Source organism: Malaclemys terrapin, unplaced genomic scaffold (genome assembly GCF_027887155.1).
Source record: "Malaclemys terrapin pileata isolate rMalTer1 unplaced genomic scaffold, rMalTer1.hap1 scaffold_82, whole genome shotgun sequence".
Lineage (NCBI taxonomy): Eukaryota > Metazoa > Chordata > Testudines > Emydidae > Malaclemys > Malaclemys terrapin.
In genome coordinates, this window is record NW_026530228.1 from 1 (window position 1) to 18,038 (window position 18,038).

General features: G+C 63.1%; 1 protein-coding gene across 1 annotated transcript in view; it reads right to left on the minus strand.

The window, feature by feature from the left end:
- Nucleotides 1-193: 193 nt before the first annotated feature.
- The window catches only part of LOC128829782 (IQ motif and SEC7 domain-containing protein 2-like), a gene marked incomplete at its 3' end in the record, with an annotated part of 29,330 nt that continues 11,485 nt past the window's right edge, over nucleotides 194-18,038 (minus strand). The window contains 12 exon segments of the mRNA XM_054015187.1: nucleotides 194-319; nucleotides 683-715; nucleotides 717-823; nucleotides 1,402-1,568; nucleotides 3,033-3,155; nucleotides 3,459-3,620; nucleotides 5,199-5,783; nucleotides 5,785-5,981; nucleotides 5,983-6,045; nucleotides 7,037-7,174; nucleotides 7,176-7,442; nucleotides 7,949-8,243. Of these exon segments, the coding sequence (XP_053871162.1) occupies nucleotides 194-319; nucleotides 683-715; nucleotides 717-823; nucleotides 1,402-1,568; nucleotides 3,033-3,155; nucleotides 3,459-3,620; nucleotides 5,199-5,783; nucleotides 5,785-5,981; nucleotides 5,983-6,045; nucleotides 7,037-7,174; nucleotides 7,176-7,442; nucleotides 7,949-8,243 (2,263 nt within the window).

An 18,038-nucleotide genomic window follows, 5' to 3' on the forward strand; every position in this document is an offset into this window, starting at 1 on the left:
TACTCCCCTCCCAGAGCGGGGAGAGAACCCAGGAGTCCTGGCTCCCAGCCCCCCCCGCTCTAACCCACCAGACTCCACTCCCCTCCCAGAGCCAGGGAGAGAACCCAGGAGTCCTGGCTCCCAGCTCCCCCCACCCCAGCTCTAGCCCACTAGATGAGGCTGGGACCCAGGTGTCCGGGCTGCCCCCACTCACCACCAGCAGGTCGTTGAAGAGGAAGACCTCTCTCTGGTGCAGGCCGAGCCGCTGGGGCCGGTTGGGGTCGGGCACCTCATAGAGCTGGCAGCAGCAGACCAGGCGACGGTGGGGCAGGGACAGCACCTGGCGTGCGGGGGGGAGGGGTCAGTGGGACCAGAGAGGGTGGAGCCCCCAAAAGGCCTCTCCCTTCCTCCGAGGCCCCGCTCCTCCCTCTTCTTCATCAAGCTCCTCCCCTACACATCCCCAGTGCCCCCTCCCACTCCTCAGACCCCACCTTCCTCTGTGAGACCCCACCCAGCCAAGCCCCTCCCCATAGGCTCCACCTCCTTCTCTGAAAAGCCCCTCCCCTAACAGGCCATACCCCCCCAAAGAAGCCTCACCCTCAATGCCCTCTTCCCAGGGCTCCACCCCTTCCCTATAAGGCCCCTCCCTCCCTGGAAACCCCGCCCCATCCCCAGCAGGCTCCACCCCCCCGACCCCACTCACCGGCTTCTTCCCCACGATCATGCGCTCGACGGTCCTGGACCTGGGAGACGTGGTCGTCGTTCGTTCGTAGCTCACGGCTCTGGATGCGCTGGTAGATCCCCACCAGGAGGTCACGGGGGATGTCCTGCCCGTTATCCACCCCTGGGGGCAGACGGACCCCGGCGATGGGTGGGGCGGGGGGCAAACACTGTCCCCAGTCCCCCCCTCGACCCAGAACCCCAGCAAGTCTAGAACAGAGGCTGCAGTCTCGGCGTTTCTAGATCCCAGCCTGTTCTAGAGCAGAGGGTCCCGGCCCTGGGGCTCTGGCTCCCGCTGCGGATCTCAGCCATTCTAGATCCCTGCAGATACCCGGGGCCCGGTGGCTCTAGCCCCCCCTGGTGGATCACAGCTGTTCTAGATCCCAGTCTGTTGTAGAGCTCATTCTAGAGCAGATGATTCTCCCCATCTGTTCTAGATCCCTGGCAAAGATCTCATCTGGCGCAGGCCCCAGCCACTCAAAGCCTGGGCTCCCGTGGTCTGGATGCCGATGGGGTTTAGGAGCAGGTTCTAGAGCAGCTCTGCTCACAGTTCCCCCCATCAACCAGCTGTTTCTGGATCCCGTTTCTTTCTAGACCCGGGACCTAGCTGCTTTCCTCCAGAGTACCCCCGCCCCCAAGCTATATCCCGGTACCAACGCGGGGTTCCACGGGTTCCTGAGCACCCTTCCCCCCCCCGCTTACCTCTGAGGTTCTTGATGAAGTCATCGAGCTTCATCTTCCTCTCGGGCTTGACGCTGGGGCTGTACATGTCGGTGTTGAGGAGGATGATGGCGAAGGCCAGGATGAAGATGGTGTCCGGGTTCCGGAACTGGCGCACAAGTGGGGCATTGCAGACACAGTAGCGCTGGCTGCACCGGAAAGCAGAGGGTGAAAGATCCTCCTCCCCTTCCTCCACTGCAGCCTAGAAGCGCCTTCTAGACCACTCTAGAACATCGCCCACGTGGCCTGGGTTCTTGGACACCGCGGACAGGCTGCATTCCAGAGCGATGTGTTCTAGATCACCACCAACACCGGGGTGCCTTTTAGATTGCCCTCCAGAACAACGCACACCCTGTTGATGCAGAGTTTGCAGAACCCCGGCATTCTAGATCCCAGCCTGTTTCTAGAGCAAAGGATCCGGGCCCTGGCTCTCTGGCTCCCGCGGCATATCACAGCCGTCCAGATCCCTGCCTGTTCTAGAGCAGATATGAGATTGCCACTGCATCAAACGGCCAATGATCTAGGGCAGACAGACTATGAAAAGAACGAATCGTGCTTCCTCGCCGGTTTCATCGCCCCGTTCAACAAGACCAGAATGCCACTTTCCACCGATTACCAACAGTTTTGGCTATTTCTCTGCATTCTGAAACATACCGATTCGATCACGACACAGAACGCAAAGCGCACAGAGCTCACGTTACAGGATGGTTTATTGGTCGCAAATATTTGCACTGTAAAAAAAGATAAAGAAGAGAAAGTCGGAGCCGGACGGGGCATACGAATGTTTAGCGTATCTGCAGGGAAACACAGGCTCACAACCGTGCCAGGCGAACGAACGCCTGTTCTCCCTTTCAAGTGACACTGCAGAGAAGTAGCGGCGGCATTATCTCCCGTGAGTGATTCGAGTTCTTTTGTTTCTCTTGTTCAGCGGGCAAATATTTGCAATCAAAAAGAACAACCCTAAAAAGTAACCCTAGTACGCTTTGCGTTCCGTGTTGTAAGTGAAATCAACGGATTTGAAAGGTAAAAAAAACATCCAAGCGAAAATAACAACATGAAGTCAGCTCTGTGCACGTGTCTTCTGTGTTTGACATCAATGGATTTGAAAATGTAGAAAAATACCCAAAACCTATTTATAATCAACCGAAAATCGGCATTCGTGTCTTGTCAGCGCAGCCAGCCTACGAGGGCACCGGGGCGCTCTGGAGTGTCATCAGCACAGACCCTGTTCTAGAAGGACAGGTGCAGCCTGGAATAATATCTATCTAGAACGTGGATCTAGAATGTGGAACATCTATCTAGAACGTGGAATGTGGCCACGTCCTAGGCCCCTACCAATGCTTGCAGCCTTCTACAGGGCATCCCAAAAGACCACCAAGATGGGCTGTATTCTAGAGGGCCACGTGGGTTCTGGAGTGGCAATCAGGCCAATCCTGCTCCAGAACAGCTCAGGCTTTCACCGAGCCCATAAAGGCGTCCGTGCTCCAGAACACCAGCTGCTTTGTAAGATGCCCGCCCCGGTCTAGAACGTCAGACTCCACAGCGATTGAGCCAACCACCCCTACCTCCCATCCCCAGCATACCCCGACGCATTGGAAGGTTCTCGAACTGACCTGAAGGCTTCGATGAGACGCTCGACTTTCTGCGCTTCCCCCTGCACCCGGATGTGCGACTGGAACTTCCGCAAAGCATCGTCCAGGTCCATGTTGGAAAAATCCATCTCATCCACCACGCAGCTGGAAAGGGGGAACGCAGGTCAGCACTGGGGTCCCCTCCCAGAACCTGCTCAGAGATCTCCCCATGCTCCAGTAGTCTCTAGAGTCTCGTGGGAGAACGTGCAGGATGACGCCAGAGCTCCACCACCCCGGGAAGGTGGGTCGGGAACCCACCGGCTGCCCGCAATTGTTCCTCTCTAGACAGCACATGCACCCTACTCTAGATCACGTGATCTAGATCAATTTGTGCTTGCTGTCTTTGCTCTGGATACCTGCTTCCATGCCCCCCCCTTGCTCCAGAACACCCCCCCGGCAGCTCCTTACTCGAGAACGTCACGGTTGAACTGCTTCTGCCGGTTGCCGAGAAACTCGCCAATCATCTGCCGGCTCAGGCCCTTGCGCTCCAGGATGAAGTGAGCGACCCCGACCGGCGTGTCCGAGAGGAACCCTCTCTCGATGAGGTATTGGATCCCCTTCTCCGGCTTCCTGTGGGCGTGGAGAGAAAGGGTCTAGAACGCCGCTGCCCTGGGGCAGACGGCCAGAGGAACCGGAGAGGAGATGCTAGCCAGAAGGGGACGGGGGTGAGAAACCAGGAACATGGGCCAGTTCCCCTCTGGAAGGAACCTGGCCATTCCAGATCACCACTGTTCTAGAAGAAAGTCATTCAAGACCACCGTTGATCTAGGATATTTTCAACATGATCTAGAACAGTGCCCTCCCAGAGCCCCACCATTGCAGACAGGGCAGTGTCTCTGTTGTTCCAGAGCAGAAGTCAAGAACTTGCTCATTCTAGAAAACATTGCCTGTTGAGGTCTTAGCTAAGAGTGCCGGACACCTGGGTCTCAGGGGGGCTTTTGCAGGTCTTCAGCAAATGTTCTGGGACAGACATGCCTGGCCAACTGAGGGTTACCTAGAACACAATGTACATTTGCTATGCATACTCAAGCACTTCCTGGTGTGAATCTAGAACTGAGATAGTGTTGCTACTGATTATGTAGAAGTATTAAAGAGTCTAAAAGGGATACTCCAGAACAAATTATAGTCAATCTAGACACCACCTAGCGTTTATATAGTGTTAATCCAGTGTTAATGGCTGTGTGGTTCTGGATTCCTTGAAGCCCTCAATACTATTCCATAACTCAGCTGCTCTAGAGGAAAGCCAGTCACCCTACAGCAAAACAAAATTGTACGGCATTTGTTGTTCTAGAGCAGCGCAATTCTAGAACCTAGCCATTCTAGAACATGGCCGATTAAGCCCATCATTAACCCAGGAAGACCGACTGCTGTTCTAGAGTGGCTCGAGACCAATTCGGCTTTATCACAGACGAGATAAACTGATCCAGAACACAGGCAGCACCCTCACGCCCCCAGAAGGGTTGGTTCCAGGGTGTTCTAGAGGGCCGATCCAGAACCTGGCCGGAATTCTAGAACTCCAGAACGGGGGAGGGGGAAAGGGGGCCCCACTGCAGGCTATAAAGGCCGGAGCCCGCTCGAGCAGGCGCTGGATCCGCCCCGGAGGCGCGGCTGAATCATGGCTTCAGCTGGCTAATTGGATCCCTACGGCCGCCGCCCAGGCCCGGGCAGACATGGCCCAGCCTGGAAGCAGCTGCTGTGTCCTTTAGTAGTAATTAAATCAGTGACCACACCAGAGAATGCAGCGTCCGGCCCCACCCGTGCCAACGCCCTGGCAGAGCTGGGGGGTTGGGGCAGGGCTGGGCTAGCAGGGGCTGTGGGTCGGGAGTGAGGGGCACCGGCAGAGCTGGGGGGTTGGGGCAGGGCTGGGCTAGCAGGGGCTGCGGGAAGGGAGTGAGGGGCACTGGTGGGGCTGGGGGGGGGCAGGGCTGGGCTAGCAGGGGGGCTGCGGGTTGTGAGTGAGGGGCAGCGGCAGGGCTGGGGGGGCAGGGCTATCGGGGGGGGCCCAACGGGCCCAACCCTCCCTCCAACAGGAATTCTGGGAAACAGGGGTCCCGCATGCCCTCAACCCCTACCCCCAGGAAGCCCCGCCCCCAGGAGGCCCCGCCCCCAGGAACACCGCCCCCCCCCCCCCCGCGCCGGGCCACCCACTTGTTGAAGAGGTTGAGGCCGATGCGGTACTGACGCCGCTGCAGCAGGTCGTGGTTGAAGGCGGGCGAGTCCCAGCTGTGGCGGGTCTCCCGCTGGTACGTCTGCTTGCACAGGCCCGGGCCGGGGCCGGCGGGCGGGGGCGCCGGGGGGGGCGGGGGCGGGGGGCCCCGCAGGCTGTCCCGGGAGGAGGAGCCCGAGCTGCAGTTGATGGTCTCGTTGGAGTTGCTGCTGCTCTGTAGGCTGTCGTTGTCGCCGTCCGAGTGCTCGGGACCCAGGCGTCCGGGCGGCGGGGGCGGGGGCGGGGCGGGCTCGGGGCGGTAGTGGCGCAGGGGGTGGGGCGAGGGAGCCGGGGGCGGGGGGGCCGGCGGGTGCTTGGGGGCCCCGCAGCCGTCTGGCTCGTAGGCTAGGCCCCGGTGGACCGAGCTGCGCTCGGAGCGGTCGCTCAGGTCCACCGAGCTGTCGCTGGGGGGTTCGATGGTGAGCAGCGGCAGGTGGGCCCCCCGCAGGCGGAAGTCCCGGCACTCCAGGCAGGGGGGGCCGCGCCGGCCGGCCCCGTTCTCCCGGCTGTCCTCTCGCGGCGGGGCCCCCCCAGAACTCGGGCCGGGGCTGGGCCGCCGGGGGGCCGGGCTCGGGGGGCTCCGAGCTGGGGGGCCGCTCCAGGGAGAGGGGGGAGGCCGGCACCCCCTCGTCCAGGTACAGGGTGACGTCGCTGAAGGAGGTGGCCGCGCTGTCCCCCTGCTGCTCCTTCGACTCGCTCTTCTCCAGTGGGCCGGGGCCCCCCCCCCTCCGGTGCCGGCAGCGGGTGGCAGTTCAGGGCCTCGTCGATCGACTCTGCCAGGGATTTCACCTGCCGGGGGGCGGGGGAGCAGGTGAGAGGCGAGGCCTCACCCCTCCTCGTAAGCCCCTCCCTTCTGTACAAGCTCCACCCCTCTGCAAAACTTCCCATAAACCCCTCCCTTCCTAATAAGCCCCTCCCCCTATGCCGAGTGGCCTATTAGTCCCTCTCCTCTGTACAAGCCCTGCCCCCTAAGCAGGCCCCTCCCTGGCGGGGAGGAGCTAAGAATGGGATGTGAGAGGCATCCCCCAGTCCCGGGGGGGAGGAGCGAAGGTTGGGGGAGGAGCTAAGATTGGGAGGGGAGGGGCATCCCCCAGTCCCTGGGGGGGAGGAGCTAAGATTGGGGGAGAGGCATTCCCCAGTCCCAGGGGGGAGGAGCTAACATGGGGGGAGGGGATCCCCCAGTCCCTGGGGGGGAGGAGCTAAGATTGGGGGAGGGGGGATCCCCCAGTCCTGGGGAAGGAGGAATTAAGATTGTGGGGAGGGGATCCCCCAGTCCCAGAGGGAGGAGCTAAAATGGGGGGAGGGGATCCCCCAGTCCCAGGGGGAGGAGCTAAGATTGGGGGAGAGGCATTCCCCAGTCCCAGGGGGAGGAGCTAAGATTGGGGGAGAGGCATTCCCCAGTCCCAGGGGGGAGGAGCTAACATGGGGGGAGGGGATCCCCCAGTCCCAGGGGGAGGAGCTAAGATTGGGGGAGAGGCATTCCCCAGTCCCAGGGGGGAGGAGCTAAGATTGGGGGGAGGGGATCCCCCGTCCCAGGGGGAGGAGCTAGGATTGGGGGGAGGGGATCCCCCAGTCTCAGGGGGAGGAGCTAAGATTGGGGGAGAGGCATTCCCCAGTCCCAGGGGGGAGGAGCTAAGATGGGGGGAGGGGATCCCCCGTCCCAGGGGGAGGAGCTAAGATGGGGGGAGGGGATCCCCTGTCCCAGGGGGAGGAGCTAAGATGGGGGGAGAGGCATTCCCCAGTCCCGGGAGGGCAGGGGGTCCCCGCCCCCCCCCCACACCTGCTTGGCGAAGGAGTCCTCCAGCTCGGTGATCTCGCTGCAGAAGTCGCCGGAGGAGGCGTGGAGCGAGCCGCTGTCCAGGCCGGCCCGGCAGGAGCCCCCGTAGGGCAGCCCCCCGCGCTCCAGCAGGTGGGGGCGGGGCGCTGGCCATGGTGCCCTCGTCCAGGGAGGCCGGCTTGCCCTCGAAGTAGGGGGCGGCGGGCGGCCCCTTGTCGAACTCCTCGAAGGAGTACTGCATGCGCATGTTGGACAGGACGATGCGGCGGGACATGCGGCTCTCGGAGGCCGAGCTGCGGAGCCGCTGGAAGTTCTTGTTCATGCGGTACTGGCGGAACGCCGTCTGGATGGTGCGGGCCGCCCGCCGGCTCAGAAACGAACCCCCGTACTTCCGCTCCAGCATCTCCACCTGCGGGGCAGGGGCACTGAGGGGGGCACCGGCTGGGAGGGGGTGCCGGGGGGGGTCACCAACCGGGGAGGTCCCGGGGGGCACAGGCTGGGGTGGCTGTGGGGAGGGCACAGGCTGGAAGAGGGGGATCCTGGGGGGGCCGTGGAGGGGGGCACAGGCTGGAAGCGGGGGATCCTGGGAGGGCCGTGGAGGGGAGAACAGGCCAGAAGGGTAGGTCCCGGGGGTGGGTCACGGGCGGGGAACAGGCCGGGAGGGGGGATCATGGGGGGGCACAGGCCGGAAAGGGGGAGTCCCAGGGGGACCAGGAGGAGGGATCCCGGGGGGGGCATGGGGAGGGCATGGGCCAGGAGGGGGGATCCCAGTGTGGCCGCGGGGGCGGGGGCACAGGCCGGGAGGTAGTGGTCACAGGGTGGCACAGACCAGAAAGGGGGATCCCGGGGGGGATGTGGGGGGGAGCACAGGCCGGGAGGGGGGATCCCGGGGGGGCTGCGGGGGAGGCATGGTACCTTCTTGTCCTGGAGGTCGGTGGACAGCTCATAGCTGTCCGACAGAGCCTTCGAGCGCTTGTTCTCCTCCTCCTCCTGCTTGCGCAGGGCCACGCTGGCCGGCTGGAGCCGCGCCCGCTGGGCCCAGGGCAGCCCAGGGGCCGGGGGGTGGCAGGCGGAGACGGTGGCGGTCAGGGGGCCCAGGTCGTAGGGCTCCCCGGCCTTGGGCAGCTCGGGCCCGCAGCGGTAGGGCGCCTGGCTGCCCGGGCTGTCCACCGTCGGCCCTGCCTCGCTGCCCGACGGGTCCCCCTCCACGCTGCGGGGAGAGCAGACGGGGCAGGGGGTGAGCGGGCCCTGATCTAGAACCCAGACACCCCCGTGTCCTGGCCACTCTAGAACACGGAGAGGGCAGCCGGGTCTAGAACCCAGACAGCCCACGCCAGCTCTAGAATCCGGATTGGTTCCCCCTCCTGCTCTAGAACTCTGCCCGGGCGGTTCTAGAGCATCCATGGCCTGTCTCGATCAGGAACCCGGCCAATCCGCTGCACTATCTGTAGAACACCGAGGATGAAGGTGGATCTAGAACACCGGCCGCTGGCTGCATCACCCCCTCTAGAACATCAATGGCCTGCCCCCCCCCCGTCTAGAGCCCAGACAGCAGCCTGTATTGCCAGCTCTGGGCCTATCCTGATCTAGAACCCAGCCAACCTGCTGTGTGATTGTCTCTAAAACACCAATAATACAATCTGATCTAGAACACCCGCCACTGGCCGCTCTGCCATACTCAACATCAATAGCCTCCCCCCGGTCTAGAGCCCAGACAGCAGCCTGTGTTGCCAGCTCTAGGCCTGTTGGTCACCGACTCTAGAACAGCAAGAGCCTGTCCCAGTCTAGAACGATGGCATCACGCACTGAGCTAGAACCTGGAGCATGCAAGTGCCCTCCTCTACCCAGATAACACCCCCTGCTCTAGAACCTCACGCTCTGTTGCCCAATGCAGTCCCCGAGCGGCGTTCTATGTGGCTGTTCCCCAGCCGCCCTGTCCCAGAGACGGCTGCATCGCCACACCGGGCGAGCCGTCCACGTACAGCGCTGGGGGCAGGGCCCCCTGTGTTGCACCTGGGGCCTGGCCATGTTTCTAGGCGGCTTGGGGGACGGGGTGCAGGGGACGGGAAGGGGACGGAGAGCTGGAACCCCACCCCACACAGAACCAGAGCAGGGTTCATTCTCTCCAGCACCCGAAGGCAGACGGCTCTGGGGAGCTCAGGGCGGGGGCTCCGGGAGCAGTCGGGGGCAGAAGGCAGATCGGGGACTCAGGGGCAGACAGGGAGGCCGGAAGGACTAGGGGGCAGTTGGAAGGTCTGGGGGCAGACTGGGGGGCCCAGGGGAGTCTGGGGACAGACTAGGGCCTGGGGGGCAGTTGGGGGGGCGCCCAGGGACAGCTGGGTTCATTCCCGCGGTACCGGGCTGATGCACACGGCAGACACCATGTGGCCAGGGCCAGGGGGCAGTTGGGGGGCCCGGGGCAGTTGAGGGGCAGTGAGTAGTTGGGGGGGGAATTAGTGGGTGGGAGGCAGGTGGGGGCCAGTTGGGGGAGGCAGAGAGGATCCGGGACAGGTGGGGGAACAAGGGAGTAGACGAGGGCTGTCGGGGGGGCAGCTGAGGGCCCAGGAGGGTGGGGGGGACATTCGAGGGGAGTCAGGGAGGCCTGGGGTTCCGGGGGCACTTGGGGGCAGGCAAGGGGCCTGGGGGAACCGGGGAGCAGCAGGGGGGCCTGGGTTCAGGCGGGGGGGGCCAGTGGGGGTGGGGTCAGGCAGAGAGTGTTGGGGGGTTGGTGGGGGGAGGCAGGGAGGACCCAGGGCTGGGGGGCAGTTGGGGGATCAGTGGGAAAGGTGGGAGGACCGGGGACAGGTGGGGGAACAAGGGGACAGATTGGGCAGTCAGGAGGCTTTCGGGGAGGGCGGGGGGGGTACAGCTGCAGGGGGGGCTGGGTTCAGGCGGGGGGGCCAGCGAGGGGTGGGGGCAGGCAGAGAGCATTGGGGGGCTGATAGGGGGGCCGGGGTTCACTCAGGGCAGCCAGCAGGGGACCCAGGGGAAAGTGGGGGAGCAGGGTTCAGGCGGGGGGGGGGTAACTGGGGGCAGTCAGGGGCCCCGGGGCGGCTGGGGGGATCCGGGGGGCCCAAGGTTCATTGGGGGGCTGCGGAGCATCCGGGGGGGGCTGGGGGATCCAGGGTTAAATCGGGGAGGTGGGTTTCAGACGGGGGGATCCGGAGGGGGTGGGGTTCAGATGGGGGGATCTGAGGGGACCCGGGATTAAATCAGGGGGGCCGGGGGTGGGGTTAAATCAGGGGGATATGGGGGGCTGGGGTTAAATTGGGAGGATCCGGGGGGCAGGTTTCAGGCGGGGGGATCGGCGGGAGCCCGGGGTTCAGGCTAGGGGAATCCAGGGGGGACCAGGGTTAAATCGGGGGGGGCGGGGTTCAGGAGGGAGGGGCTGGGGGATCCAGGGCACCCCGGGGTTCAGGCCAGGGGGCTAAGGGGTACCGGGGGGGGGGTTTAAATCGGGGGGGGGCCGGGGGACTGGGAGGATCTGGGGGGGGCAGAAGGGGATCCGGGGGGGCCGGGATTAAATCGGGGGTTTCCAGGGGGCCAGGGTTCAGGCCGGGGGGGGGGACGGGGTTCAGGCCGGGGGTCCGGGGTTAAATGAGGGGGCGGGGGGGCAGGGTTCAGGCCAGGGGGGTGGGGTTAAATCGGGGGGTGGGGGGGGGCCGGGGTTCAGGCCGGGGGGGTGGGGTTAAATCGGGGGGCCGGGGGGACCGTGGTTAAATCGGGGGGCCGGGGTTCAGGCCGGGGGGGTGGGGTTAAATCAGGGAGCCAGGGGGGGCCGGGGTTCAGGCCGGGGTTAATTCGGGGGCCCGGGGGGGCCGGGGTTCAGACCGGGGGGCCGGGGTTCAGGCCGGGGGGGCGGGGTTAAATCGGGGGCCCGGGGGGGCCGGGGTTCAGACCGGGGGGCCGGGGTTAAATCGGGGGGCCGGGGGGGCCGGGGTTCAGGCCGGGGGGGCGGGGTTAAATCGGGGGGCCGGGGGGGGCCGGGGTTCAGGCCGGGGGGCCGGGGTTAAATCGGGGGGGCGGGAGGGGCGGGGTTCAGGCCGGGGGGCCGGGGTTAAATCGGGGGGCAGGGGGGGCCGGGGTTCAGGCCGGGGTTAAATCGGGGGCCGGGGGGGCGGGGTTAAATCGGGGGGGCGGGGGGGCCGGGGTTCAGGCCGGCGGGCTAAGGGGTACCAGGGGGTGGGGTTAAATCGGGGGGCCCGGGTCCCCCACTCACCAGTGCAGCAGTTTGCGCTGGAGTTGCCCGCGGCGGCGCTCGGAGGCGCAGCGGAGGCACCACATGGCGGGGCCCGGCCGGGGGCTCGGGGGGTCCCCGGGGCTCAGCGGCGGCTCCGGGGCCCGGAGCAGCCCGGCCCGCGGCGCGGCGCCTCCATCCCCGGCGCTGGGCTGGAGCTGGGAGGCGGAGCCGGGACGTGGGGCCGCCCCCAGCCCCGACAGCAGCGGGGGAATCCCCCCCACCGGCAGCGGGGGTGGGGGCCCGGACGCCTGGGTTCTCTGCCGGCTCTGGGAGGGGAGTGGGGGCTGGTGGGTTAGAGCGGGGGGGGTGTGGGAGCCAGAACTCCTGGGTTCTCTCCCCGGCTCTGGGTGGGCGGTGGGGGCTGGTGGTTAGAGCAGGGGGGGCTGGGAGCCAGGACTCCTGGGTTCTCTCCCCGGCTCTGGGAGGGGAATGGGGGCTGGTGAGTTAGAACAGGGGGGGCTGGGAGCCAGGACTCCTGGGTTCTCTCCCTGGCTCTGGGAGGGGAGTGGGGGCTGGTGGTTAGAGCAGGGGGGGATGGGAGCCAGGACTCCTGGGTTCTCTCCCCTGGTGTTTCTTGCATGAGGGTCTGGGATCATCCCCCCCCCCCCCCCCCCGCAGCCAGTAGAGTGCGGGGGGGTGGGGGAGTGAGAGACAGGGACACACCCCAAGTGCTGGACGCACACCCACACACCCGTGTTCACGCACACAAGCACGTCGACACAAACACGTCCACGCCCATAGAGACGGCATCCCCCGGGTACACACTCACATACACCCGCTCACACAATCACACTCACAAGGTTGTACACAGAGACACCCATGTACACACACAGACATTCGCACACACAAAACAACATAAATACCAACGTGAACACAGATGTGTACCCATACACAACCACACAGTCACATACACACACACACCCCAACACATGGATACACACATGTGTACACACATATACACACAAACACATGAATACACACACACACATATGCACACAAACATCTGGATACAAACGCGTGTACACACATCTACACACAAACACCTGGATACACACACATCTACACACAAACACATGGATACACACGCGTGTACACACGTATACAAACACATTCACCTTCACCAGACGTATTTGCAAACATACGCATATGCAGACACACACGACTACTCACACGCATGTACACACAAGCACACCTGGAGACACACAAACAGCCCCTCGTCTGGCGCACCACGTGTGGGGCAGGGGAGTAATTTCCCTCCCAGGGCAGGGGGCCGGGAGCTTGGTGAGCTCCCGCCCTGGCCTGTGCAGTGCGGGGTGTGTGTCACTCACCAGCCTTGTCTGGGTGTGTCTCATTTAGCCAGTTCCCCCCAGGCTGTTCTCGGTGTCAGTCGAGTCCCTGTGGCCCGTGACCCCGGGTATCACTGTGGTTGTTGTGTTGGAGGGGGCGGGGGTTGGTCAGACCGGATGAGCTGGTCCCATCCGGCCGTGAACTCCAGGGCACTGCACGCACGGTGATGCACAGTGACACACACACCCAGACGTGTGTACGCACATGTCTGCGTACAGACACCCTCATGCACACACAGGCAAGTACATGCACACAGGTAGACAGGCAGATGCACACCTGTCTACACTGACACACTCATTTGCACACAAAAGCATATACACATGACACAAACACATCCACACACACACTGACACACATACACACACAGTAGAAACACAGGCACACAAACATGTACACATGCACGCACACACATTCACACCCATGCTGTAACACATTCACACACACATCAACATCCACAGCGACACAAACATACAGATACACAGACACAGACATTCACACACGGATCATGTACACACACTCACGTACACCTACACACATGCACACACACATGTACATGCACTCACACACATTCACACCCACAGTGACACACGCTGTAACACATTCACACACACGTATACATCCATACAGACGTTCACAGTGACACAAACACACATATACACAGGCATTCACACACACACATGCACACACACGAGCAAACGCAAGCAGACATTCACACATGGATCAGGTACACACGCTCACGCACATGTACACACATGCACACACAAACATGGACACACACACGGACCTGTACACACACACACACTCACAATTGCACAGAATTCAACACATCCAAGGTCAATTGGGTGTCACCCCCCCATCTCTGCCTTCTCACCCCCCTCCCTCCACCCCTCCACGACGGACAACAACTGTACAGCTAGGGAATTATTGATGAGGCCAGCAGGCCAGGGATACGGTTGCTATGGGGACAGGTGGGGGGGGATGCCGGGTTGCTATGGATTCTGGAGGAGGGAGGGCTGGGTACCATCGCCATGGTGACGCAAAGGAAGGGAGGCTGGAGGAGTGACAGGGACTTGGGAGGGGGAGCTGGGGGGGAACCTCCCCCTACTGCCCTGAGGGGTGGGGGGGACCAACGACCGGCCTGCACCCCCCCCTCCCCACAAGCCAGAAGCCCCGTCATAGACTCAGGCACAACAGGGGATGGGAAAGGCAGGACTCCTGCGTCCCCTGGAGGGGAGTGAGGTCTAGTGGGTAGAGAAAAGCGGGGGTGCCAGGAACCAGGACTCCTGGGTCCTCTGGGAACGGAGTGGGGTCTAGTGGGTAGAGCTGGTGGGTGTGTGTGGAACCCAGGACTCCTGGGTCCTATCCCTGTCTCCTCCACTCCACAGCGGCTCCAATGCACACCTTCCTGCACCGCGCCCCCCCCAGCCCCTAAATAGCACAGCCAGCCGGAGTCCCCGTGACATGCAGGGCCGTCACCATGGCAACGCCTCCAAAATAGCAACTGCTCATTGGCTGGGAGTGGGGGCTGTTCAGGGCTCCCCCCTCCCAGAGCCGGGGAGAGAACCCAGGAGTCCTGGCTCCCAGCCCACCTCCCCCACCGGCTCTAATCACCCAACTCCACTCCTCTCCCAGAGGCTACCAGCCCAGCCCTGCTCTGTAAAGCCAGTAGCCGCCTAGGCAGGTTCCCAGCAGGGAGTTACCCGGGTTGGTCCTGGGTCCCCCTGGTGCCGCCAGGGCCTCCCCCCAAAATCTGTAGCGAAAGGGAGATCGAGGGTTGATCTGGGTACGTGCAGCGCCTGGCACAATCCGGGGGGGGGGTTGCCATGACCAGGGCTGGGACTGCCTGTGTGTGTGCATATGTGTGTGTGTGTCCCTTCACCCCCCTGCTGGAGGGGACGAGCCCTGCTGTGTGTGTGTGTGTGTGTGTGTGTGTGTGTGTGTGTGTGTGTGTGTGTGTGTGTGCGTGTGTGTGTGTTTTCACAGGCTCTCAGGCCAGAAGGGACCCCTATGACGTGGCTAACCTGGGCCATGGCATGGCTCGAATTCATCCCGGTATGAACTAGAGCAGATCTTGTGGAAAAACAGTGTGTGTGTGCCCCAACCCTGGCCGCCTGTAACCCCCGACCACATCACAACAGTCACCATCCCAGCCGCCTGTTACTCCCAATCAAATAGCAACAGTCCCTGTCCTGGCCGCCTGTAACCCCCGACCACATCACAACAGTCACCATCCCAGCCGCCTGTTACTCCCAATCAAATAGCGACAGTCCCTGTCCTGGCTGCCTGTAACCCCCAACCAAATACTGACAGTCCTCATCTTGGCCACCAGTAACCTCCAACTAGCAGCGGTCACCATCCCAGCCGCCTGTAACCCCCCAACCACATAGCAACAGTCGCCATCCCAACTGGCTCTAGCCCCCAACCAAAAAGCAACAACAGTCCTTCTCCTGGCCACTTGTAACCACTGACCACATAGCAACACTCACCATCCTGTCTGCTTGTAACCCCACCACCACATAGTGACAGTCTTCTCCTGGCCGCCTGTACCCCTGACCAGCAACAATGGCCATCCCATCTGCCTGTAACCCCCTCTACATAAGAACAGTCGCTGTCCCAGCCACCTGTAATCCCTGGTCCAAATAGCATCAGACAGTCCCTGTCCTGGCTGCCTGTAACGCTGACACAACAGCCGTGGCCAGTAACAATGTCCCCAGCACCTGTTTCCTGAGTGCCCCCCACCCACCCACCCCAGCCCCATCCCAGGAGCTCACCCTGCGCTGCCGGCTGTGTCCGTGCCCTGGGCTGTGCGGGACGTTATTTCCGCTGGGGGTTCCCCAACCCCGACAGCCGCAACTTCTGGGCTGGTCCAGCCACTTCCTCTTCCCGGCTCCTCCCCATGGGGCGACGGTGCCGAGCCCTGCCCCGGCGCCCCCGCCTGCCCCACTCCCTGCCCCCCAGTGCCCAGCCCCGGCTGCCAGGGGAGAGCGCCCCCTGCCCAGCCCCCTGCCCCATGGCGCCCGGCCTTGACTCCCAGGGGAGAGCGCCCCCTGCCCCCCCATCAGCGGTGCTGGAACACTTTTAATGGGGGGGTTCCCCCCCTTCCCCATCCGCGCCCCACCCTTCCCCCAGAACTGGGGCTGGGAGCCAGGCCGTGTTCCCTAGTGTTAGCATGACTCCGGGCGGGCGTGCTGCGACCCAGAATCCCCTGTGCTCCCGCCTCTCCCACAATCCTTTGCACACCGGTCTGTCCCAGAATCCTTTGTGCTCAGCCCAGCCTCCCAGAATCCTTTGCGCCCACGCCTCTCCCAGAATCCTTGGTGCTCACCTGTTTCCCAGAATCCTCTGCTCACAGCAACCTCCTACAATCCTTTGCACCCTCGCGTCTCCCATCATCCTGTGTCTCTCCCTCTCCCAGAATCCTCAGCACTCGTGCCAGTCTCCCAGAATCCTTTGTGTCCACACCTCTCCCAGAAACCTTTGCACCCAGGCATCTCCCACAATCCTGGGAGCCCATGCATTTCCCAGAATCCTTTGCACCTGTACCAGTCTCCCAGAATCCTTTGTGTTCACCCTCGTCTCCCAGAATCCTCTGCACCAGGGCTCCTGCTTCTCATGCCCCTGCCTTTGGAGGGGGGTGGGGGGTACCCCAAAGCCGCTCCTCCAGCCACCTCTACCTCCACCAGTGCACCTGAGCCAGAAGGTGTGGGGCTGGGGGGGGGCTGTGCGCCCCCCCCCCACAAGCTCACCCCCCTTCCCTCTGGCGGATGGGGAGCACAAGAGGCTAGCACTGTGCAAGCGTCCCCACCACTGCTACAGAACGAGGCATAGATGTGCCAGTCCCCCCCGCCCCGAGGTCAGACCCCTGGGCCCAGCCAGCCCAGGAAATACACTTGTGAGCAGGTGTGCCAATGCAGACGTGTGAGCAAACGTGGCTGCGAGCAAATGCCATTGCCAGGATACTGGGCCTGCACCAAGTGTGAATGTAGATGTACAAATACCATGGGTTGTGCATGTGTGTAAAAAAGTGTAATGGTAGACGTGCAAATATAATTGGCTGTGCATGCAGGTGCACGGGGGTGCAAAAGGTACAAGTGAAGGGGTGTGTGTGCACGTTGATACCATTGGCTGTGCATGCTTGTGACTGGGGTGTGCAAAAATGTGAATGTGGTGTGTGTGCGTGTGCAAATACTTGTGAGCTGGTGTGCTAAATGTGCAAAGGCAGGATGCAAATACCTGTGGCTGGGCACAGCTTGGGCAGCTCAGAGGTGTCTGGGCATCACTGGCTCCCTCGTAGGTGTGTGCAAGGGGGCATTTGCACACACCAGTGGGGGGGGAAGTCGTGCCCCTGCTCAATTTCCATGCACGCCGGGGGGAGGGCTTGCACGTAAGTGGCTGTCCCATTGTGCACGACTAGTGCGGGAGGGGGGGCAGTGCACATATCCCAGGCCCCATCCACCCCCCACCCCCCCAAGCAGGGCAGGCAAAGGGGCCTGTCTCTCCCCCCCCCATGCTGCCTGTTGCCAAGAGACAGGGAGTGGGGTTGCCTGGCAACAACAGGGTGCTTTTTATATCCAGGCAGTGGGAAGTGGGAGACAAAGGGAGGGGTGACCAGGACAGTGAGGCGGGGGGGAGGGACAGCGCAGGGGCTGGGGGCATTTCCATGCTCAGGAACAGTGGGGGGGGGGTCAGTGCGGAACTCCTCCCCCGTGCTTGTGCATCAGTGGGAGGGGGCTGTGCAAAAGGGAAGTGTGAGCGGGGGGGGGGCTGTAGCTGTGTGTGCAAATGCTAGGAGCAAACAAGCAGCCAGTGACTGCGTCACAGCAGCAAAGGACCCCCTGAGCTGGGGAGAGAACCCAGGTGTCCTGGTGCCCAGCACCAACCCCTGCTCTAACCACTAGATCCCACTCCCCTCCCAGACCTGGGGAGAGAACCCAGGAGTCCTGGCTCCGACCCCCCCTGCTCTAACCACTAGACCCCACTCCCCTCCCAGAGCGGGGGAGAGAACCCAGGAGTCCTGGCTCCCAGCCCCCCCTGCTCTAACCACTAGACCCCACTCCCTTCCCAGCACTCACTGGTTGGTTCCATTGAGGACAGTCGCGCTACAGCCGAGCTGGGCTGGTGCTGCCACCCGGTGGTCACGCTCAGTACTGCACCTCCTGCTGGTCTCGGCTCTTCCCAGGGCTGGAGGCCAGAATTGCCTTCCCGTCTGTCCTCTCCTCCCCCCCAGACCAGGGCGTATTTCACCCACCGCCTGGCCAAACCAGCTGGATTGGCCTCATCCATTGCTCAACCACTGCCAACCCCTAGGGCGGGGCAGCCGGGGAACAGCCGCACATAACGCCGCACGGCGATGGCTCGCTCGGTGCTGAGATGCAGCCACCTCTGGGGCGGGGCAGCTGGGGAACCGCCGCACGTAAC